The 23821-nt window shown below is 36.1% G+C and overlaps 1 protein-coding gene across 49 annotated transcripts in view; it reads left to right on the plus strand.

Moving 5' to 3' along the window:
- Rims2 (regulating synaptic membrane exocytosis 2) overlaps window positions 1-23821 on the plus strand; it is a 536290-nt gene that overhangs the window by 237649 nt on the left and 274820 nt on the right. For all 49 annotated transcript variants that reach the window (XM_021262784.2, XM_021262794.2, XM_021262785.2 and 46 more), the window contains one exon: window positions 12814-13742. In XM_021262784.2, the coding sequence (XP_021118443.1) occupies window positions 12814-13742 (929 nt within the window). The remainder of the gene's footprint in view (window positions 1-12813; window positions 13743-23821) is intronic.

Below are 23821 nucleotides of genomic sequence, written 5' to 3' on the forward strand. Positions count from 1 at the left end.
ATAGCAATCTTATCTTCTATATCTGAAATTCTGTCCTCACATTGTGTCATTCTGCTGCATAGACTTTCAATGGAGTTTTTAATCTCCTGGACATCTGTTTGCATCTGTTTTATGGATTCCATTTGTTTTCTATGTTGGGATTCCATCATATTCCTCAGGTCCTCTACTTTTTTATCTGTGTCCTCTCTAGATTTATTAATCATGTCTTGCACTATGGGCACAATCTCTGCTGTTATCTGAGAAATTCTTTCTTTTTTTTTGTTCATTTTTTTGGTACTGGGGACCAAATTCTCATCCTTGTGCTTGCAAGGTAGGTGGTGCAACCACTGACTAAATCCTTGGCTCATGAGATATTATTTATGATTCCATTTTTTCCAGATCCTCTTTTGTTGCCAGTTCAGGGAGTCCAGGTGGTTGAGTATCAGAATGTTCCATCTCATATCCCTTTGGGGTTGCTTTAGGTGATCTGCAAGTCTGGTTTTGAGACTTGTTTATGTGTCTTCACATTTCAATGTGGGGGGTGCTGGTGGCACCTGGATGGCTCACCTCCTTGGTTCTGGGGGCAGTGGTATGGTGGTCCAGAAGGCTCCTCCTCAGCACTTGGGGTGGCTCTGCTCCTTGGCGCTGGTGGCAGTGGTACAGCGGCCTGGTAGGCTCACCTTCTCCTTGGTGCTGAGGGCGGCTCTACTTCTCGGTGCTGGGGTACGGCAGCCCAGGAGGCTCCTCCTCAGCACTGGGGATGGATCTGCTGAACTCATTTTTATTTTTCTTTGTACTTGGATTGTTTTGACTAGCCCAGAACAAACATAAATCCAATTATTCTTGTTGCTGTACCTGTTTCACAATTTTTCTTTATGGTTCTTGAACAGTGAAATTTTTTTCCTTTAACTTATGAAAAGATGGTTCTGTGCTATATTTTTAAAATTTCCTTTGTAAAAAATGTGTACATTGTATACATTATACATGATAATTGCATAAATATATTTCTATGTAGTAAGGTTAAACGTAGCTTTTAAAACAAGTTTGATTTGGGCCAGGGATTTAGCTCAGTGGCACCATGCCTTTCTTGCAAGTGCAAGGTCCTGAGTTTGATCCTAGGTACTGAAAAAAAAAATAAACCAAGTTGGATTAAATTTCTTCATGTTTTTCAGGCAGTTATTAAGTTAAGTAAAAATTGTGTATAGGCTTTAGTTTTTTTCTGTATTAAACTTTTATCACTCAGTAGACTATAAAATATTTATTTAAAATTAGTATGTTCAGTTGATGTAATTAATGAGGGAACCTAGAATGATACTTCCTTATAATTTTTTTACAGTGGTAAGATTTTCTTTCTCTGGTAGTAGCTTTGAATATAGTACAGTCCTATTTTGGAGTGAAACATGGGAAAATCTAATGTAACATAAATAAAGTCCTATACATTGTCATTATTAATTAGGACACATGTTAAGCACTTTATACATGTTTTTCCTTAAACCCAATTTATTATTTTTTAGCTTTTCTTTTTCTGTTGTTTATTCTCCAAGTTCTTTAACTGGCTTTGCAATTAACAGTTTTCCTGCCATGTGCATTTGATGCAGGTGAGCCCTGGAGCCTCAGCAGCGAGTGTAGTACCCTCTGGTCTAATACAGTGAGGAGCACATCTCTAGGAACAATGTTGGGTCTATTGTTTGCTATAACAATGAGGACAGTGACCTTGTGAAATTGTGGGACCTCTCAGAAGGGATTAGGAAAATTTGCTATAGGATTTGGTCTTGTGTTAGGGATTTCAGAGAAGGCTTCATAGAAATGGGATTTGTGTGAATTTCACAGTTAGAATGTGGGGTAGTTTGAGTATCTTAATTTTTATCTAGGAGGTGAGAGGGCCACGACAGTGGTAGCCTTGTTACTGGAGAAGAAATAGTCCCCTATGGCAGTGAGGGGAGGGGAGTGTTTGGTAATTTTGATTGTATAGTGTCCTTGCTTGATCTTTCTTCACACAGAATGGTGGAGTTGTATTGTTTTTGCCTTGTTCCATGATGGTCATGGTGAACCTTTAACTGATGTTAATATTCTGTAAAACTGTTTGTATTTGCTGGGGAGATACCAGAGTCCAGCTAGTACCAGCTAGACCAGCTACAGGTGAAAGACGAAAGGGAAACCGTTTCTCTGAATATTTTAAATTTCCTCTCTACTATTTACTGGGTGTGTGATCTTTGGGAAAGTAAATACCCCTTTTTTCAGGTAATAGACCTTAAAACTGGAGATGATCATAATAGAACCTTCTTCATAGGATTATTTTGAAAAATGAATTAGTGGATATGCCTACCAAATTACCTGTTTCATAGCCCATTCCCTTTAGATAAACACCATCGCCACTACCACTGCTACCTTTCCAGCATAGCTCATTCCCATGTAAGGGCTCATCTTCACCATAGAAATGTAATTTATGAAATAGATAAAATGCACATGTGGTCTAGGTAGGGCATCTGTTCTTTTTTGTTAGTAATGGAGAAACACTGTCAAATCCTTACTATTTACTATTGTTTATGAAATGTTTATTCACTGGGGAATAGAGCATATCTTTTTTTTAACAGATCTTTCCCCTTTCCTCTATTACAAGTCTTAATTATTTAGTGCCTCAAGAAAAAATATAGTCAACAGTTGTTTTGTTTTACCTCTTGTGTTTAAAGTTCCATAGATTTGACCTCCTCAATATGTTTTGTTTCATTTGCTTCCACTGTCTTTCTTCAGGACTTTATAATTTCTTAGAATCACTAGAACAATTCAGTTGATCTTCCACTAGATTTGATCTTATCCTTTGATTTAACCAGAACTTTGGACCCAACCCACCTGATAGTGCAACACATCTGATGATATCCCTTTTGCCTACAATGTGAAAGTTTAAGATGTTTAGCATGGTTTAGAAATCTTTTTCAGTTTTCACCTGACTTTCATTTTTGTCCCCTTCTGCCACCCTGGGTTTGATAACTAATTTTCTATTTCTACTTTACTCATTTTCTGCATTTTACCTTTTGTACCCTTTCAGAATCCATGTGCAAAGAATATAGCATAATTTCAATACACAAATAATGTGAAACAGATTTTGTATAATGTGAAAATCTAGAATAGTCTTTTAGGAGATGCCTCATGACAGATTCGATTATGTAATCTAGTGCCATCCAGTGATAGTTTTCTCTGTAACCCACTGGGGAACATTAACACTGTACATACCCTCTTTGCTCACTATCATTACACTGGTCATTGGATCATTTGAAATTATATTTGCAGAAATTTTTCTTAGGTTCCAATTTCATGTTAGAGCAGTGGTGTGGTATGGTGTGCTGTGATAAATATTTGACCGCCACCCCCTTCCCCAAGAAAAAAGACCTTGTTAGTAGTATTTGCCCATTTCTATGGTGTTAATTAATATTCCATTGTTGATGTTGAGATGTAAGTGTGACCGCACAAGTCCATAGCCCACCAAGACCAGCTCATCAGGGGAATAGGACCAAGACCCATACTGCTATGGGCTACCTACTGCTGAGACTAACATGTAGCCCTAGGCCCCTGTAACGAGTCACATGGGATGTTGGCTGGAATGGACAACCAGTAGAGTTGGGCTAGGTGTTTCTGCTTGACACCACTGCCATGGTATCCAGGGTGGGGTAGTGTTCACGAAGGCAGACCGTTGGCCACTAAGGCTGACACTAAGTTGGGTTGCACGTTATGTGAGGTGCATTCAGTCCTATGCTTAGCTAGTGGTGACAGAGGCTGAAACTTAAGTGTCTCTCCTTAAGTGTGTCCGGAGGCCCTGTCTGTGAGCACTGGCCTAGTAATGGTGGTGCTGCCTGAGTTTCAGGAATGAGTGTTGGGGACAGAATCTTGGCTGCCAGAGCTTGTGCTAAGCTAGATCCCTCTCCTTTCTGCTGCCCAAGGTTAAAGAGGCATGGTAGTGGCTGACTGTGACCGTCTAGCTGAGTACTGGCCTTTGAGCATGGGTGTAGGGTTCTATTTGGCACTGGGGTTTCACCATGGCAACCCTGGTACTAGTGTTTGTAACTACTTCTCTCTCCCCTGAGCTGGAGGCTTCTTTCTCCACACCAGTTGTGCTGCCTGGAATTAGGGGAAGGGAGAGATAGACAGTGCTTTCCTTATTGCCTTCTTCAATGCTTTTTCTTACTACACAAAAACCAGGCACAATAGTCTCTCACCTAGTTTTCTCAGCTTTGTGAAGGTAGTTTGATGCAGGCATAATGCTCTTCATATTTATGTATTTGTGGGGAAACGGTTGCTGGAGGATCTTAGCTGCCATCTTGCTCCAACTGACTGTTATTTTTGAACCTTAAATCATGCAGCCCTATGAGTACTACTGCTGTTTTAACATAGCACAATTCTAGATTTAAATGTTCTAGAGCTTTGGTAGGTAGGAAACCCTTTTTGTTACTCATATGTTTCCTTCCATGTGGTCCATATGATTCTGCAGCTTGGTATTAGGAAGCTCAGTTTTTATATAGACATAAACCACTTCTCCAACTTCAGCTTTGTTAATAATAACAGTAATAGTTTATTTGGTATCTTTTTTTGCATTTCTGAATTAGCTTAGAATTTGGATGGGGGGTAGTTTAATGTGAATTACTCTTTGAAAAGCAGCTGCTTGTGGCTGTTGTTTGACACATGTTGAATATGATTTGTCATTGTCTCTTTGTAGCCTTAAATAGAACAAGTCTAATATTATAATTGTCATATGAAATTTAATATTAAATTTGCAATTTTGTGATTTTTTTGATCTCAGAAAAGATTTTGATCTCATTGAATGATTGTTTTTACGGTAAAATTGGAAATTCTTTAAACTGTGGGATTGCAGCAAATGTGAGGGTCCTAGAGTGCTTGTTTCTCACAAAGGCAAAGCCAGTTTCCATGGAAACTGAGTCCATTCACATCATGACAGCCACAGAGATTGGAAAATACAGATTTTAGGGTCTGAATCAGGTTCTTTCTGCCGGGGGATTTACTTGCAATTTAGACTGGCTTAAAAAATAAAGACACTTTGTTTGCCTGATTGAAAACTCCAGAGGTTCATGTTGGTTCTGGTGAGGGCTGATCCTGAATCTTATGTAATATGGCTCAAGACCCACTTTCTTTCTGTTTTTAATTTCTACTAGGAACATGCTGAATCCATTTTGGTGAGGCTTCTTCCAACTGATGGTCCTACTTCTAGTAGTTATGGGAGTTATGTGAACCCTGTTAGGAAATAGGAAATCTCTGTGTCAGTAATGTCAGACAAATGTTTGAAAGTCACTGTGGTTGAATGAGCTAGGTCACTGTTCTAGTTTCTCAAAACAGGGATGGTACCTGTGGACAAGCTCTGCTACTCATGGCTTCACCCTGGAGCAGGTGAGACCAGTTCAATCCAAACCATAGAGCTGGTAGTAGAAGAGATACTCCCTTTCTTCCAAGAAAGAAGAGAAAGAGTTAACAGAGAGCAAGCAACAGATACTCACTGTAGTTGCTTTCAGAGTACATCTCTTATTTTCTTCATTCAGGAGATTAACCCTAAAATTCACCCATTTTCAGCTTGTTACCTAACACATTTTTAGAAAACAGATATAAACTGAAGATTGAGCAAGTAATTTCACAATGATATTTTCTATCAGTGATTTAAAAAATCCTAAAAAAACCTTTCCTATGACACTGGGAAGAACACATAGTTTATCTGGGGGAATTTCTGTTAAAAATAATGTTCATATTCAAAAGAAAATCCTAACTATTATTTAATCTGTTTTCTCATCATCCCCATTACACCACATATGCCTCTTAGCTAATGCCCTCTTTCAACGTGGTATTTAATAAAGAACAAGATGTTTTAAACATATCAGTTCACATAGAAACACCTGTTGAGAGTTAACAGCATTGTTTTATAAAAGTTCAACACCAGTAGTGTGTTTCATCATGTTCTGTCTCATTGTCTTAATGGGACCTGGCTCCAGCAAGCCTCACACCTTTTCTCCCTGGCTCTCGTACATCACTTGCAGAGGAAATTTGTAGAGGAGTGTGGCCAAGAAGCTGGTAAAAGGCCAGCAGAGCTTCAGCGAAGAGAGATTAAAGGAGCAGGATGCTGAAAAGAGGTATTTTATAAAAGATTTCCTCTGTGAGGACAGTGCTCCTCACTTCCATAGAGAACATTCCTTGAAATTTCCATGATGATTTTCAGTGTTTTTGTAATGCAGAGTGTAGATTTTGGGCTGACTCCCTGAGGCTGGGCCTGTTGTGAAAACAGTGGCATCCCAAGATACAATTATAAATTACTTTCAGCCACATTTGATGATGATGTGCTAGAGGCTACAGCATAGTGTTTTATTGGTCTTAAAGAAGTAAGGAATAAGATCATCTGTCTTCCATATAATACTTTGTATGTGTAAAAAGTGAGGCTGATGGAAGTGTAATTTGAAGCAATGCTTTATTGGTACAGATAGCTAAGGAACAACTCACATATCATGCTGATGTGCATGTTATGACTGTTTCCATCGGTGAGGAAGAATATTCTGTTAACTGAAAGATAAATTGGGTTTCTTTAATTGATTTAATTGAGTCAGACCTGAATATGCATTATGTAGAAATAATTTGTGTTAGTTCCTTCTGCTTTATATTCAAATGTATAACCTGTCATGGGTGTATTTATTGGCACATAAACATACAGGGGTTAGATAAGAAATATTCCTTTACTCAAACATTAGTATTATAAAAGTTCCCACATTTAAATAAAGTATATTTTGTTTTTGTTTTAATTTTGTCTTAGTAGTTGCTCCAAATAGTTCTCTATGTACTAGTTGGTATGAATTATCTTCCACATGAAATCTTGTTTCACAAGTGCTTTCTTTGTACCTGCCACTCTCTAAGAGAATTTAATTTAGTGTTCTCATAAGCCTTAAGGGTAGGCTAATTGTTAGAGCTATAGGTCTATTTTTGAAAGATTTCTTTCTGTTCTGCTGCCAAGACACAGCTTTCTTTTAATTCCCCTCCTCTCGCTTTCTGAAGCAATGCAAGTTTTTCCACATATTTGGAAAAGTCTTAAATTGTCAAATCACTCCTACAAAATAGCAAAAAAAAAAATTCATTAGCTAGGAGAAGGAAGAGTTCGATATTCGTAAGACGTGTGCATTAAAGGTACATCTTTTGCAGGTTCACTTGAGAGTACTAGTTTGTGCAATTTGTAAGTTTAGTTTTCAAGGTAAAATACAAATGAGGAAATCAATTTGTTTGAGTTATATGTAGGCTATGTAATTAGGCAAATGAAAAAATTTTAATATAGTATAAATGTCTTTATTGTATTGCGTACCTTTATTTACTTAGTAAAAAAGTTCCTTCTTTGGGCCAGACATTAGGATAGCAGGACTAAAGTGGTGATTCTTGTCCGTAAAATTTATATTTTAGCATGTGAAAACAAACAGTAAACATGACACATTTAAAAAATGATAATTAAAAAGTTCTGGAAAAAGATTAAAAAGTAAAACTGATTAAGGGGCTTGATTAGGATCGAGAGTACAGGGAATGAAAGAATCTGAAGTATAAGCAGAAGGGACAGCTTAGACCACCCTGAGAAAGTGGGAGTGGAGGAAATACTCAGAGACCGTCTTGGTGATTAGGACACAAGGCAGTACCTTCGCTGCCATTTGGGGCACAGCATTCTGGGCAGCCGTGTCCGATGATGAGAGCGTGCGGGGATGTGGGTGAACAGCCAGTGCTGCTTCTGCCCAGTGCCATCCAATGGAAGGTGGGCTCATAAAACCATGATGGTGCATCCTCTTCCATCTTATTCACCAGATCTGGCACTGTGCAACTTTTTAAAATTAAATTTCTACTGTTGCTTCCTCTGTCTTTGGGGAAACTTTTTATATTGGTAAAGATTAAGAAACTTGTTAATGAATAATTGAAAGAAGTTATAGAATAGCCCATGAACCCATCACCATCTTGTATTATCACTGTACATTTGGTGGCAGAAGCTGAGCAGCAGAATTTATCAATAATAGACACAATGAAATACTTTAATTAATATGGGAAAATGTAGCTTATAAATTTCTAAAGCTGGCAGTTTTAAGAATAGTGGCCAGAAATGCCTTGTTTCTAGATTGCATTTGGTGTTCAGTGTTGTGAGGCACTAATCAGCTAAATACCATAATCCTCCTTACAGGGACATTCTTTCTTGACCTGGAGCTATATGCAGCCCAGGGCAGCAGCATTAAAGCACATCCTTTCCTTCCAGGCCCCTCACTAGAGGACTTTAGGACTTCATCCTTGAGTGAGCGTTGATTTGTGTGTAACTTTTTAGTAATTGACTTTTGAAATAAAATAATTGTGAGCAATAGAGACTTTGTGAATCATCTGATTAAGGATGCCTCCTATGATTTTGCTAGGGCTAGAAGGATTAAATGAAAGCACTGCTGGGCACAGTGTTGATGTATTTTTGTCAAAATGATGCATCATGCTCGACAGATGTGCATTGGTTGAACTAAAGGTAAAAATAAAAATGTTAAATATTGTGATAGTTTATGGTTTTTTGATAAATTGTTTAATTTGCTAAAAGCCTTTTATAGGAATTACAGGAATGGAAATTGAATATTTCAGGTTTTACAGGATCATATACTTCTGTTAAATTCTCAACTGTTTCAACAGCTTTGAATTTAAAATTTGATTGTAGTGTTATGCTTAAACTGCATGGTAAGCATTGTGTAATTGTATTTGTGAAGTATTATTTTCATTTATTTGGCAATATCCATGGTTTATAATATGGTTTAAAAGATGGAGCTATTTTTCAGACTATTGATTCTTCAAATATATCCTTTTAATCATAAAATGAGTTTATTGATCTGTATTAATAAAGATTCAGTATTTCTATACAGATAGTGCTTACTTATAATAATATAAATTTGAACTTAAGAGAAACTAGTAATCTTCAAATTCTTTACTTTTATTGTTATTTTTGCTAAAAGTAGGATAATTTCAGGTAAGATTTGAAATATATGAGTATTAATCTTAACTTTTCATGTAATTTTCACTGCTTTATAAATGTTTTCAAATGTGTACTTTCAGAGACTTGATTATTATTAAATATGAACGGTATGATAGGTAGCAGTTAAAACAAACCATGTAAAATGGTTAAGGTTGTAAATATTAAAGGGAAATCAGGGTAAAACATGATGAATTAATATGTAAAATGAGAATGCCTTGGGAAATTAGGAAGTGATTTTAATTGGGAAAGAAACTTATTTGGAATTTTCCTTTCAAACAGTATAATTTTAGGACATGGAATTTTAAAGAGTCTAACTGGTAGGATTTATAATGCAAATTTTTATGCATAATCAGAAAAACATTTATAGTTGAGCATTGAGTGTGCTACATAGCTGGAGTATTTAGAAATAGACTGACTAGTAGCCCATAAGATAAAAAATGATAAGCAGGGCGGGGATTTAGCTCAGTGGTTTTGTTGCCTGCTGCACAAGTGCAAGGACCTGAGTTTGATCCCTGGTACCAAAAAAAAAAAAAAAAAATGATAAGCAGTGAATAGAAGTGCTGCTCATCAAAGTAGATTTTGGATGCTTAAAATGTGATTTTCTATTAACTGGTTCTACTGAAGACTGTATAATATGATGCAAGAGAAAATAATTTTAACAGCTAAGGTTTCAATAAGGAGAAAGAGTAGATATTAGGTAAATAGAAAGTGAATATAAAAATATGCTGATATTGTTAGGTCAGAAAATAGGAATTGGTAGAATGAAAACAGTAAAAACTAGGACACTATCAATGTCATAAATACATTTTATTTTTACAGTAAGGCACAATTTTGAAATCTGTCTCTTACTTTCATAGAATATTTGAAGAAGTAAGTGATACATAACATCCTAGATGAATTGCTCCATTTCTTTGAGTTATATCTTATGGGTTAAATTCTGTTAAAGCCTTTAAGATTCTTTAGAGAAATGTGCAAGTCGGCATTATTTTCTTTTTGTTAAATGTTTCCCACCTGATAATAAAGGTCAAGAGCAAAGATAAGGAGTAGAGATACAGTACTTGAACTTTTGTGTATTTTCTTCAGTTCTTTAAAGGAAGTCTAAGAAAAATAGAAGTTTTAAAATTTAAAGGGGAATATATATGACATAATTCATGATATAGTTGGTAGAAGTTGATAGAATATTGTATATTTCAGAGTAGTTGACAGAAGATTCTTCACTGTTTGCTAATCTTACCCTAAAGTCTTACCTTGCTTCTCACAAAGCTTTAATATACCACATCATACTATACTTTAAAAGGTATTTTGAAAAGCCTATGTCCATGTTAAAGTAACAGAGACAATAGTCATCCCAATTTCAGATTTTAATCACTGTTCTATTTTTACTTAAATCCAGTGCAATTCAGCATGTACAGTATGATTCATGTGCTTCAGGCATATTTTATAATCTCTACAGTGAAATGAATGCTAGATGTAATATCTAATTCAATTTTCCAGGGGTATAATTTTTAAAAAGCACTTAGATGGGCCTTCCCGGAACCTATTATTAATAGTTCTTTTGGAACTGAATTCTGTAATAGGAGGTAAATAGTCTTATTTACCAATAAAACAAACTTACTATATTATCATTACATGGGCTATACAATATTCACTTTATGCTCTCTTTCTGAAAATTCATGTCATTTCCTCAGGGTAGGAATACAATTGTTTTTTTTTTTCCTTAATACTCTGTAACACCAAGTGTGATAGTAAATATATTACTGGCAATCCTTAACACATTAAAGTTTCATTTAGATAAATGAACTTGATGAAGTTTTTATATAAGATCACAGTCCCTAAGATAGATGATGGTTTTAGACTCATTTAGCTTCTTAAGATCAAAGATCATATCTTATTCCTGTGTTCCTAATCTGTATTATAACATGTGGCATTTAGTTCTTATCTAATATATTTATTGAAACAGCACATGGGTTAAGCTGTGAATCTGTGCCTCTTACTTGCTTTAAAAAGCACAAAATCCTTAAGATTAAATGGTTCAAATAACAGGTTAATAGCAAAATCAGGACTAAGAAATGCAGATCCCTTTACGCTAGTTTTCTTTCCATGGGATACCACTTCTTGAGTCATTTGATGTTGAAGTAATGAGCAAAGTAAAATGGATGGTGCATAACATGCATGCATACACGTGGTATTGTGTAGGTTACTACTATAATCTTTATCTTGAGTTTTGTGTTTTGGGTGCATATTTCAAACTGTGAAAGTCTAGTTTTATGTAGCAGTTGTAACATAAAATATTTGTAATTAAGTTCTAAATGTTTTATATATAAATAGAAAAATCATATTGTATCCACTTGCTTTATTATAAAGTAATCAACTGATAAACTAGTCCCTTCATTTACTCTAATATTTTTCTTTACAGTCCCAGGTTAGATTCTACCCTGGCTTTGTATTTATGTGTAATTCTAATGGTGAACTTTATCCAGAAGCTGTTACTGTCAGCAGTAGTTTTGGGCAGGCAGATGTGAGTCTTAGAGCCTCCCGGGGAAGCTCTGTTAATTGCCCACCCTGATGTGGTGGGCAGCTGAGGTCACTGGAGCAATGACTCTTAGCAGCTTCCTAAAGTCCATTTGGAGGCCCCTTGTCTTGAGACCCTTGCCATTAACTTCCTTGGCCTTTTCCCCAGCCTATTTAGCTGATTCCTGTGCCCTTCATACCGGGAAAACCTAAGAGGATTTCTGTTTTCTTTAGTGAACCCTTGTGGACAGACACACTGGCAACTTGTATTCCAGATATGGGGCAAAAGGGATTCAGTCACAAGGGAAACTTCAGGGGAGAGTGATGATTTTGCTAGAGCGTGCCATTCCACTCTGTCCTTCCTCTACTTTTGGACAAAACAAGTAACAAACATCCAACCAACCAACCAACCAAACAAAACCCAAGAAATTCATAGCCGAGCTGTTGAATCTTGGTCATCTTTAACTTCAGCTGGCCTCAGCCTTTCTTAATAGGCTCACTAGGTTATATTTGTGTTGGAGAGGCAGGAAATTTGTTTTCTCTTTTCTGAGAATATATGGAAATAAGAAGGGAGGTTAGATGTGAAGATCAGTAGAAAAGTGTCACCAAGCAGAACTTAATCTTAACTTAGATGGAATACAAATAGAAATCCTTTCTCACTTCTAGGGTTTTTGTGATGAATGAATAATGATTGATATTTCTTTAACTTGTCTCAAATTAGATCAATAAAAAAGGGTTGGAGACATAATGAATAAAATGATATAAGATGAAGATTTAGGTGACCCATACTAGGAGTGATCTAGGTAGATGAATGTAAAATGACTTTTAAGGGCTAGCACTTAGTTTTCATGAGAAGGTATTCAACTATTTGGGCAAGTCATCTGAGTTCATTACATTTTCAGGTCGCTCATATTAAGGTGTTAGTAGCTGAGAGCATAGACAGAGGTATTTTTCTAAGCTGCTGGATAATAATTGGGGTACAGGCAAAGTGCAGCCAGCCAAGCAAAGAAATAAAGATGAAGACTATTTTAAAGCAGCAGAATATAACACTAATTAACTAATTGTTGAGCACAAGTTCTCTTTATATATATATTGGTTTCAGCACTTAATAACCACAACACAATACCTTTTATATGACCTGTTTGAACTGAGTAAAATTAATATTATTAAAACTTTTGTTATGGCATGTCATTAAAATGGAAAAGAAAAGCCAAAAGAAGTATTTGAATTTGCCCATCAATCTGACAGTGAATCAACAAAAGGTGGAGTTGCTTAAATGTTGCTCTTCTCATTGTCCTTTTCCTTTGGTCACTTAGGAAAAGAAGTCCGTCAGTGTCCGGAGATCAGAACAGAAGATACGACCAAAGGGAGGAAAGGGAGGAATATTCACAGTATGCTTCTTCTGATAGCGCAATGCCTAGATCTCCATCAGGTTATGCTGATAGACGATCTCAACGTGAACCTCAGTTTTATGAAGAATCTGATCATTTAAGTTATAGGGACTCCAACAGGAGAAGTCGTAGGCATTCCAAAGAATATATTGTAGATGATGAGGATGTGGAGAGCAGAGATGAATATGACAGACAAAGGAGAGAGGAGGAGGAGTACCAGGCACGCTACCGAAGTGATCCAAATTTGGCCCGTTATCCAGTGAAGCCCCAACCCTATGAAGAACAAATGCGTATCCATGCTGAGGTGTCCCGCGCCAGGCATGAGAGAAGGCATAGTGATGTCTCTTTGGCAAATGCTGAACTGGAAGATTCCAGGGTTTCTCTGCTAAGAATGGACCGACCATCAAGGCAAAGATCTATATCTGAACGCAGAGCTGCAATGGAAAATCAGAGATCGTATTCAATGGAAAGAACTCAAGAGGCTCAGGGACAAAGTTCTTATCCACAAAGGACCACAAACCATAGTCCTCCTACCCCGCGGAGGAGTCCCATACCCGTCGATAGACCAGACCTGAGGCGTACTGACTCATTAAGGAAACAGCACCACTTAGATCCCAATTCTGCTGTGAGGAAAACAAAAAGGGAAAAAATGGAAACAATGTTGAGGAATGATTCCCTCAGTTCAGACCAGTCAGAGTCAGTGAGACCACCACCGCCAAAGCCTCATAAATCAAAGAAAGGAGGTAAAATGCGACAAGTTTCATTGAGCAGTTCAGAGGAGGAAATGGCTTCCACACCTGAGTATACGAGTTGTGATGATGTTGAGATCGAAAGTGAGAGTGTAAGTGAAAAAGGTAAGCTTTTCATTTAGATAGTGTTTCAGTGTTCAACATTCAGTCATTAGATATTCCTACCTTTGTTGAAAGTCTTTTAATCATATTGGTCACGTGAAGAAAACCTCATAAGAAAAAATTGAGCCTCTTCTGTTGTTCATATATTAGAAAAGTCTATTTTAAAAAATTCTTTCTTGCTTTGTTTTGGAAATTTTTTCTTGCATCACTTGATGACAATTAGCTCTCATTTAAAATAGCATTTATTTTTTTATGTCTCCTTATAAAAGTACAATATGTTCGCTGTAGAATATATGAAACCATCCTCAAAGTATAAAGAATGAGATACAAGTTATCCACATTTCCTTCCCCATATATAACCATTGCTAACCTTGTATTATATTTTCTTCCTTTCATCTATGCATGTGTAGCTTACAGATTTATAAAATTGATTTTGTACTTTTAAAAAATACTTTTGTATCTTGAGGTTTTTCAATTGATTTTTTTCAAGCTGGTAGATGTTCTCTAGAAAACTGTTTAAATAGCTGCCCTAATGTTCTGTCATAAGAATGTAGCACAACTGAACAATTTGAAGAATTGCAGTTGCTTGCAGAATCTTTTTCTATAGTTTTTACCAACGTGTCTGAGTATGTCAAAGGTATATGTTTGTGCTTTGGATTTTTTTTAAAGCTTCAATTCAGATTTCCAACTTGTTTTCCAGAAAGGTTGTAACATTCTCTACTTTTGTGAGATGTGCTTGAGCTTTCAGTCTCAATGCACCACAGCTTTGGTTTTTAAATAGGGGACACACATACACACACACATACGCACACATTATTTCTTCGTCATTTTAATTTGAATTTGCTTGTGAGGCTGATTTTTGAAAATTTCAAAATATGCTTATTATTAAAATATGTTTGAATCATTGATTTCCAATATTTTTTCCTGCCCATCTTTCTATTGGGTATTAATTAATTTTTCTTTTATTGATTTATAAGAACTTTTTAATATATTAGAGTTTTACCTCATTTAACTGTTATTTGTTGCAATTTATTTCCCATTTTGATGTTTGCTAATTTTGATTATTTAGAAATATTGAATTTAATGCAATCAAATCTTTATATCTTTGATGATTTTCATTATTCATTATTAGAAACTCTTTATTCATCCCCAAATCAGTTAAGCATTTAGCTGTACATTTTGTCCATTTTATTTGCTCACCGTTTTGGAATTTATTTTGGTGTATGATGGAATGCACCAGAGTGATGCACACCCAGCATGAATCCCTTGCACATACCTCTTCCTAGCCTTCTTCTCAGTTTATCATACCATTTGGAGAACAGTTCATTTTTTCTTTAAGAATAAATTGAAATCACAAAGGGAATTCAGGAAGGCAGCTACATGGAAATTAATGCAGTCCTTTTATACTATATCAGAAGTAGTTAGAAAATATAAATTAAAAATAGTTCTTATTCTGACCTAAAAAACAGAAAATGTGATTTAAAAATAATTAACAAGGAATGAGCGGACCTGCAGGATGAACCCTAAAGATTAACTGAGTAGCATAAAAGAAAATATGAACTCATTTCATGTTCCTGTTTAGGAAGACTTAATACTATAAAGATGCATACCAGATAATCTTTTCAAATTAATAACATTGTAATCATAATCCCAATCGCACCCTTGGCATATCTTATTTTCTAAGTTAATGTGAAAGAAAAAAAAATTCTGGTGAGAGTAGCGATGAAGAATTTACCTGACAAATATTAGTAAAGTGACAGTAATTGAAAGTGTGGTATTGATAAACAGTTTGACAGGCAGGTCAGTATATTATTAATAAATAAATGACAGGAACATGGAAAGCACCACAATCCAAGGGAGAGGAGATAAATTGTTCAACAACTGGACTGAAGAAAATGAATATGTAGTTGGGATAAATTAAGTTGTAGATGTATTTTATATTGTGTTTAACTCATACACCATCTGAAAATTGTATTCACTGAAAAATAACTATCCAGGAGAACTGCAGATATGGTACTAATCAAGTTTAACATAGAGTATATAGAAATTTTATTTTCCCTAAGCTGTGATTGTCCACATTTGCCAGATTGTACCATAATACTATGGGTAGTCTCATTGTTTTTGGTAGTTTGGATTATATTCCATATGGTAGGTACTTATATTAACCTTTGCTAAAGTAATATCTTTACTTTATTACATGAAAAGTGTGAAAAACAAAAGAGAAATGCATCAATACAGTACTTGAAAGTTTTTCTAAAGCCTTATATGTTGTTTAGGAATTTGCAGATCTATGTATAAACTATCTCACATGAAAAAGAGCTATGTATGAATTAAATCAAAATCCTACATGATACTACTTAGCAAAACTAAAACATTTATTAAATACAGAAAGAATCTACACGTCACTCACATTTGAATTCTTCCCTAACTCGAACTCTTAGTAGATGCTTTTGGAGATAGTCCTCCTTGTCACTTTCTTATAATCTGTGTCACAGAGCACAGTTTCTGCTAACATTATTTCCTAGGGACAGTTGTACTTTCAGATTTGGAGCAAGAAATTTGAATAAAGTAATTTTTACCTGTTCAATATTTCTTCAGTAGTAGAATTTAGTGAGGAAAAATTGTACTTGTTGAGAGACTGGAATTATGGGAAAGAGAAAGAGCTATGTCATATCTTTTTCTTCATTACATTGGCATTTTAAATTATTTGCAGAAAAAGTATCAGTCTGATTTTGGAATAAGCTACTTTGAAAGATATCTAACACTGTGATTCATAACAGTCCTTGGTATTTAACTAATGTTTGACGTATCTTTCTAATAATTAAAGAAGTTTCATTAGTGGCAATTAAACACTTTTTTTCCTTGGATATTTGTATGTGATGACATCATTCTTGTGAGGACTGGCCAATTTTTGAAAGATCATCATCCCTTTGTTTTATTATTCCTAGGCTGCATAACTCCAAAGCATGTGTTTTACCCCTCAGATATCTTTCTCATTATCTTGACTTGTCTGTTCCTTTTTATTTTAAAGCACTAACTTTCAAAAGTATGCAAGGCAAATTTAAATCAAGTAATTTAAATTTAAAATGTTAACCAGAACTGTTATTGGGTAGTGACAAGGCAACATCATCATTGCAGAAGAATTCCTTCCAGGCCCTAGTAGGTCATAGCTTCTGCCACATGGCAAGATCTTTCCTGCTCTGTAAATAATGAAATTCTATTGGCAGTCCGTGGCAAGCATATAATTCGTTCAACTTAAAATTATTTTTTCCTCTGTGCCCTTTTGGTTAACTCTGCTTTTTCCTAGCTTCATTGGTGTATTGATGACTTTGACTCTTACTCATTTGTCACTTTCGATGGATTTCATTATTCTTAATATGAAAGAATTTCACCCAAATTTGAAATCAACGTTGCTTTATCCACTATGTTCTGATAAATGATGCTGATAATTACAATTTATGATGGCCATTATTTCTGTAAGAGTGACAGGAAGGTTTAATAGAAAGAAGGAGTATCAGTTTTAGAGTCTAAGATCAAATCTTGAAAGTGTTATTTACTAACAACATGATCTTGTTTTACCTTTTAAACCACTCTAGGTGTATTTCCTTACCTATAAATCTGTAAATCAAAATAATAGCATTTTTATTGTTTGGTAATTGTAGGAATCGAATATTATTTGTCAAGTTGCAGGTATTCAAATCATTTTTAGATCCCTTATTTAATGTTCTGTGTAGTCGAGATTTCTACAGGACAACTCTCAAGTGTTTTGAATGAAAGTGTAATTGTGGTGACATGGACTGTGGTCATTTGTGTTGATTTCATCTTTCCCAGGATCTGCCCTATGTTGAACCTCCTATTTCTAGGCTTGGAAGGATATATTTGTTGAGATGTACTTTTGAGATGTAATTCCATGTCTTTTTGAATATTAAACACCTGTTTACTCATGCTTCTACCAAGTGTTTCTTCAGTCCATATTATTTGCAAGGTGTGGGATTGGATCCAGTGCAGAATGTAGAAATGAAAAAGACTTTCTTTCTACCCTCAAAAAATTGAAAGTCTAAAATTTATATCCAGTAGTTTATGGCAGTTGTACTGTACAGCGTCAGAGAGAGAGAGAGAGAGGAATCAGTCCTCTCTACTGATTCTGTGCACACTGTTAAAACTTGTATCACTTATTTTCTAATTCAGTACGATGCAGTTGCTTTTCATCATGCTAATTGATTGCTTCAACATGCTTTGTGTTGGTGCTGTGAGAGAGCTATGCCAGTAACAGACGGGACATGTTTGTATCTACAAACATTCTACAACATCAGAATTTATTGAATAACAATAAATTCATGAGCTGCATCAATTTTGTCAGCCTTATCAGGCTGAGTTCTCAAGGTTCACTCAGTAGCCAGATGGGCCAGGCAGTCACAGATTCTTTTATTCTAATTTTAATTAGTAATATTTATAAATCCCTTAAATCATATATCACACGATAATATGTAGGTTACAGAATGGACAAGAATAATGGCTGCATGATTCTAAGGGGAGCCCCCAAAGACAAGCAGAGTCCACAGAGGTATGAAAGTCACCACGGGTGGTCAGGTGTGATTGCAGCCCAGGCAGGGCTGCTGGGCGGAGGCTGGGGTTGCTGAGAGGCAGAGCTGGTTCAGAGCGGGCCGCATCCAGCAGAGAGCTGGGGCTGAGCTGAAGCTGGAGGACGGGCCTGTGGACCAGTGCTGCTCTCACCAGCTGGTCTGATGGCTGTGGCACTGCTGCACCCGTGTTGGGGAGCCCTCCTTTTCCATGATTCCACGAGGGGTTTGGCTGTATCTTTTGTTGGTGGCAGATCTGATAAGCACACAGATAAGCATATAAGTTGCACGTTACACGTGTGCATGTGTCACGTGTCCCTGATTTAATTTAATGAATCAGAAAATTATTAGCAAGATCAAGATTAATTTATGCCTTCTGATTGTGCCAGGCGTTGTTTTTGTAGGTAAATTTGGTGTGTTCAACACCTGGTGGTTATCTGTCTGGAGATACAAATTAAGAAATCATTCTGCCTCAGCATTTGCACTCAAAATGGACCAAGGTACTGTTTCATAAATGGAGATGCTCAGGGCACAACACAGCCTGAAAACTACTGTGCCATGCAGCATTCAGTCACTCAGGGCAAGGCCCTGCTGGGGCTACACGGCTGGGCTAGGAAACTGCAAGCTGACCTCTTCTTTTCTTTTGCCTTGAGAATTATGAAACAGATGAGTCTTAGATTGCTGATGTCGTGGTATCTCTGAATTTGAATACTGGATATCCTCAAGATTTAAAATGTTTTTTTTATGTCTTAAAAATACCATTGGCTTTGCAGTTTTGTTCTTGATTTACTTATTGAAAATCTAGAGGAGGTTTTTCAGCCTCCACTCTGTTGACATTTGGGCCGGGATGACTTTTGTGGGTTTCCCGTGTGCATTCTGTGTTCAGCAGCACCTCTGGCCTGTCCCTGATATTTGCCGTAGAACTCGCTTGCAGGTTTAACAACCTTACATTTCTCCAGCCATGGCCAAATGTCCCCCGGGGGCAGGGCTCCTCCTCATCACCCCCACCTCCCATCCTTGTGCTGTGTTTTCCTTTTCTCACATTCAGAACAAATTGAGAGCGTCACAACCAATATTTAAAAAACAATTTTAAAAGAGTGGATTAGAAGAATGTAGAAAATGTCAGAGAAATGCACAGGATAAGGATAATGGTTCTGTAAAACTTTTGGTTTTGATTTTTAGTTGTGTGTGCTTACTCTATAGCAGCGAAGGTGAACCTTTTAGAGATCTAGTGCCTAAACTGCTTGTGACGTCATCTCCGGAGCTGATACTCCATTCTGAGCATGCGCATGGTTCCCTCCAATGTGCGCCTTTTATCAGGGCTCAGCTGTTGGCGACTGGCGACTCGCGACTCGCGGACTGAGAAGGCTCTTCGTGCCTGCCGGGGCATGCACGCCTTAGGTTCCCACCGCTGCGATGTAGTCTCAGTGTAAAACACACAATACTTATCGTTGGTATCTGGAGGGGATTGTTTCCAGGACTTCTACTAGATACCAAGCCTGGGTCGTTCGATTTTCTTATAATCTATCATGTTCTCCTGTACGTTTAAGCCGTATTTAGATGGTTTATAATACCTAGTACAATGTAATTAGTTACTATACTGTATTCTTTTTGAATGATTTTATCCGCCCCCCCCCCCCCCCCCGGTAGCGAGGATCGAACTCAGGACCTTGCACTTGCCAGGCAGGCATGACGCCACTGAGCTACATCCCCAGCCCTGTACTGTATTCTTTAGAGAGTAAGGACAAGGAAAAATGCCTGTACATCCATTACAGATGCAGTTTTTTCCTACTATTTTTGATCTCCAGTTGCTTGAATCCCTGATGTGGAGCCCCTGGGTAAGGACGGCCAACTGTGTTTCTGTGTGTGGTGGCCAAAAATGTTTTAAAGCTGTTTCTTTATATTACAGTTTTATGGCCCACTTGGTGCTAGTGTTTCTGCCTCTCTCATCATTTTATTTAGACATAGACAGGTTTAAAAATGGTGTCTTCTGGCTAATTGATATAGTATGAGAGAGAGAGAGAGGGACAGAGAGAGAGAGAGAGAGAGAGAGAGTGTCTGTGTGTATGGGGGTGCTGGGGAAGGAACCCATTTGAAGTACATATGTAAACAAGTTTTCTTACAGTTTTGAACAGGGCTCAGATACAGAAGACTGAGAATAAAAATATGACAAATCAAAGAAGAGAAACAGCTAATAAAAATATGACTAACTCAAAGTTAATTTGTAAAGTTCATAGCCAGAAGGTGAATTTACAAATAAGAATAAAGGAAAAATTTTAACTTTCTGATAAAGTGAAGCATTAAATTTTCTCAGATGGTAGTTCCTTCCCTTTGCAGAAATCTCTTCTGATTAATTATGGATAAAATATCATATTAAACCTTTGCCTCCAGAAAAAGGACTGTTTTGAATGGAAAACTTAGTACTCAAGTTGGTAATTCTTATAGGGTTTGGAGTGGGGGTTATATGATAGGGTGCTTAGCTAGTTGAATAAAAAGTTAAAGGCTAAATCATACACTAGTTGTTAAAATTAGTTTGGAATACAGAAAATGTAAATGAATTCTGTTAAATTGCATTAGAATTTATAGAAGATGCCTAAATTTTGGAATTTAGTTCAGTTTTAAAAATTTTATGGTGATATTTGTTCAATGGAAAGAAAAATATACATCTCTGTGAAGAACATATTAATTGAAAAGTGCTACCACAGAGCAAATGCCTGGATGGCGTTAAAAATGCTTTATAAGCCTATTTGAATTGCAAAAGCATTGAAATAAAAAACAAGCTGAGTTTTACTCAAATTCAGTATTTAAAGAAATACACAGTAGACTCATTCATCCATTTATTTCATCCAATTAAAGTATATTAAATGTCAGTAACCTGTTAGCACTACAGTAAGAAACATTAAATAAGGTAGCTTTTTCACTTGCCCTAGGCCTTTAGGTTTGAGGTATAGAAGTAAGAATCTGGTCTGTAAATTTGACTGCATGGTAACAGACTCATCCAAGAAAATTGTCCCTGGGATGGTTGTCCTTTTGTTAGCTCGTGTAGGAAGTGTTATCGTAAGGTGTTTAGTGCTTGTTTGGCAGCAGGAGAGCCTAACTTCTTATCTAAGTTTCATCATTATTGTGTGCACTAATTTTATTGCATGGGAGAGACTATGCATTTATGAGGAGCATTTATGAGGAAGATCCAGCTGAGAGAATAGTCTGATAATATACAGTTTGGAACAGAGGGTGGTAGATATGGCTTGTGGGCCCAATTCAGTCCACCACCTGTTTCTGTGGTCTCTTGTTTTTGAACTAAGAATGTTTTTTACATTTTTAAATGGTTGAAAAAATTAATTAAAAATATTTCATCATATGAAAATTATATAAAATTTATATTTTAATGTTTATAAACAAAGATTTATAAAAACAACCACTACATACACTTATGTGTCTTACTTTTGTGCTATCCTGGAACTGAAGTGTTGCAGCACACCGCATGTGGCCCTGAGCAGCACACTGCACAGTGACAGCAACACTGCTTTGCGTGCCGTGCATATTGTTGTACTGGGACATCCCTTTTGATTGGCACATATGCATTATGTCAAAAAGATTAGGAAAGTGGACTTTGAATGTCATGCTTTCAGGACTGTGGAGTGTGAATCACTTTATTAAATTTGATGACAAAATTATGTATTCGTTGCTCAGTAAAACTGTACACACATTACTGGATTAAGTAACTATATAATATTATCAACTCCAGGAAACCAAAGGCCAGGAAAATTTGAAAATTGAAAAGGGATATGTTATTAGAGCAGAACTTCTATATAAAAAAGTCAAGAAAGTCATTTACCAGTGGTGAGAGAAAATAAAGCTAAGACTATTAGTTTTTTAATGAAAACAATTGCTTGAAGATTGGAGGATGTTAGTTTGAAAACAAGGACATTGATTGCAAGTAAATTTTCCCAGTTCTTGGTAAGTCGTAGATGTTACCAGCATGCTCATATGTTTGAAGAACTATTTCTGAATTGGAAGTGACTGCAGAATTAGTCCCTATGAACATCTGCAGAGGTTATTCTGTTTTGAAGGAAATAGAGAAAAGACTTATTCTGTTTAGTCTAGAGTAGAATTTCCTGAAATGTGTTATACTTAAAATATATGTGGGGCAGAACAAGATTTTTCTGGGTAAATATCTAGAACATTTGAAAATGTTGGGTCTTAAAAACCTATTATTATTCGTTGTATTTTTCACTAGCAGGAACTTAGGAGATATTTGAATCTGTCATGTCTTATTGAACTAATAGTGTCAATGGTGAACTTTGCTTTTCTGAACTTAATTTTTATCAATTCTGTAAATTTATCATAAGTAGAAACTGAAACCCTTTCTCTATAGCAGTTTTTCTGACAGAATTTTACCTCTTTGTTTACTGAATTTTTTTGAGTATGACCTGACTTTAGCCACTATTACTAAACAATGAATGACTTAGCTTCTGCTGCAGATTTGATGATTTTTCTCAATGAGTCAATCAAAAATCATGATAAAAACAGTGATTATAAGAGAAATTAGTGTTGTGGTAAATAATTTTCATAACTAATGTTGTTTGAATATCAAAAAATGTTACTCTGTTTTATATATGTGTCGGTGTGAAAGTTAAAAAAACAAGATTTCAATTCTAAGGCGAGTTTGCAGGAGAAAAACTTTCTGAGGCAAACTATAGTTCCAGCATTTATTGGACCTCAATGCAAATATAAAGAAACTTTCCTGTTTCAGAATCCATTGAACTGTGCAATGGAAGACCTTCCTCCCAGCCTTCAACTAGAAACAAGGGATCTGCAATATAGTAACTTGATAAAATGCAGATATGAAGAAGAATCTAGTAAAAAATCTGTGACGGTCTTACAGCGCATGAGCGTGCTCAATTAGGAACATACGCATATCAGTATTTAGCAATCTGAAGGAAAATAAAATGCATCTTACTATAAATCAGCATTAAAAGATGAACATTTAAAAAATGAACATTTGTCATCAATTTTGTTAAGAAACACTAACTTTGAACTACAAGTAAGTGAAATGTTATAGCAAAAAACGCATAGGCTCATGTTCTCAAAAATTATTTGGAGTATAACTTTTGAGAACATGAGCCTATCCATTATTGGGCTTTTTTGTTTGTTTGTTTTGTTTTGCAGTACTGGGGATCAAATTCAGGACCTTGTGCTTGTAAAGCAGGCATGGTGCCACTGAGCTAAACCCCCGGCCCCAGGCAGCGTATAATTTTTGAGAACATAAGCCTATGTATTTTTTACTGTTATTTAAGACTTCCACATTACCCTTGCTGCTGCTCTTTGCCCACCAGGGCTAAATTATTTACTGTTCTGCCCTTTGGAGAAGAAGACTGCTAACCCTGCTAACCCTGCTAAGCCCTGGTTTGCTGAGCGGCGCCTCTTGTTCACTTTAGATAGTTGTCTTGATATCAGTTAGTGATATTTTGTAAAAAATTACTAGATCGTCATATTGTTTAA

This window comes from Heterocephalus glaber, unplaced genomic scaffold, assembly GCF_053883595.1.
Source record: "Heterocephalus glaber isolate CG9 unplaced genomic scaffold, H.glaber_assembly_v1.0 deba00001556, whole genome shotgun sequence".
NCBI classification, from domain to species: domain Eukaryota; kingdom Metazoa; phylum Chordata; class Mammalia; order Rodentia; family Bathyergidae; genus Heterocephalus; species Heterocephalus glaber.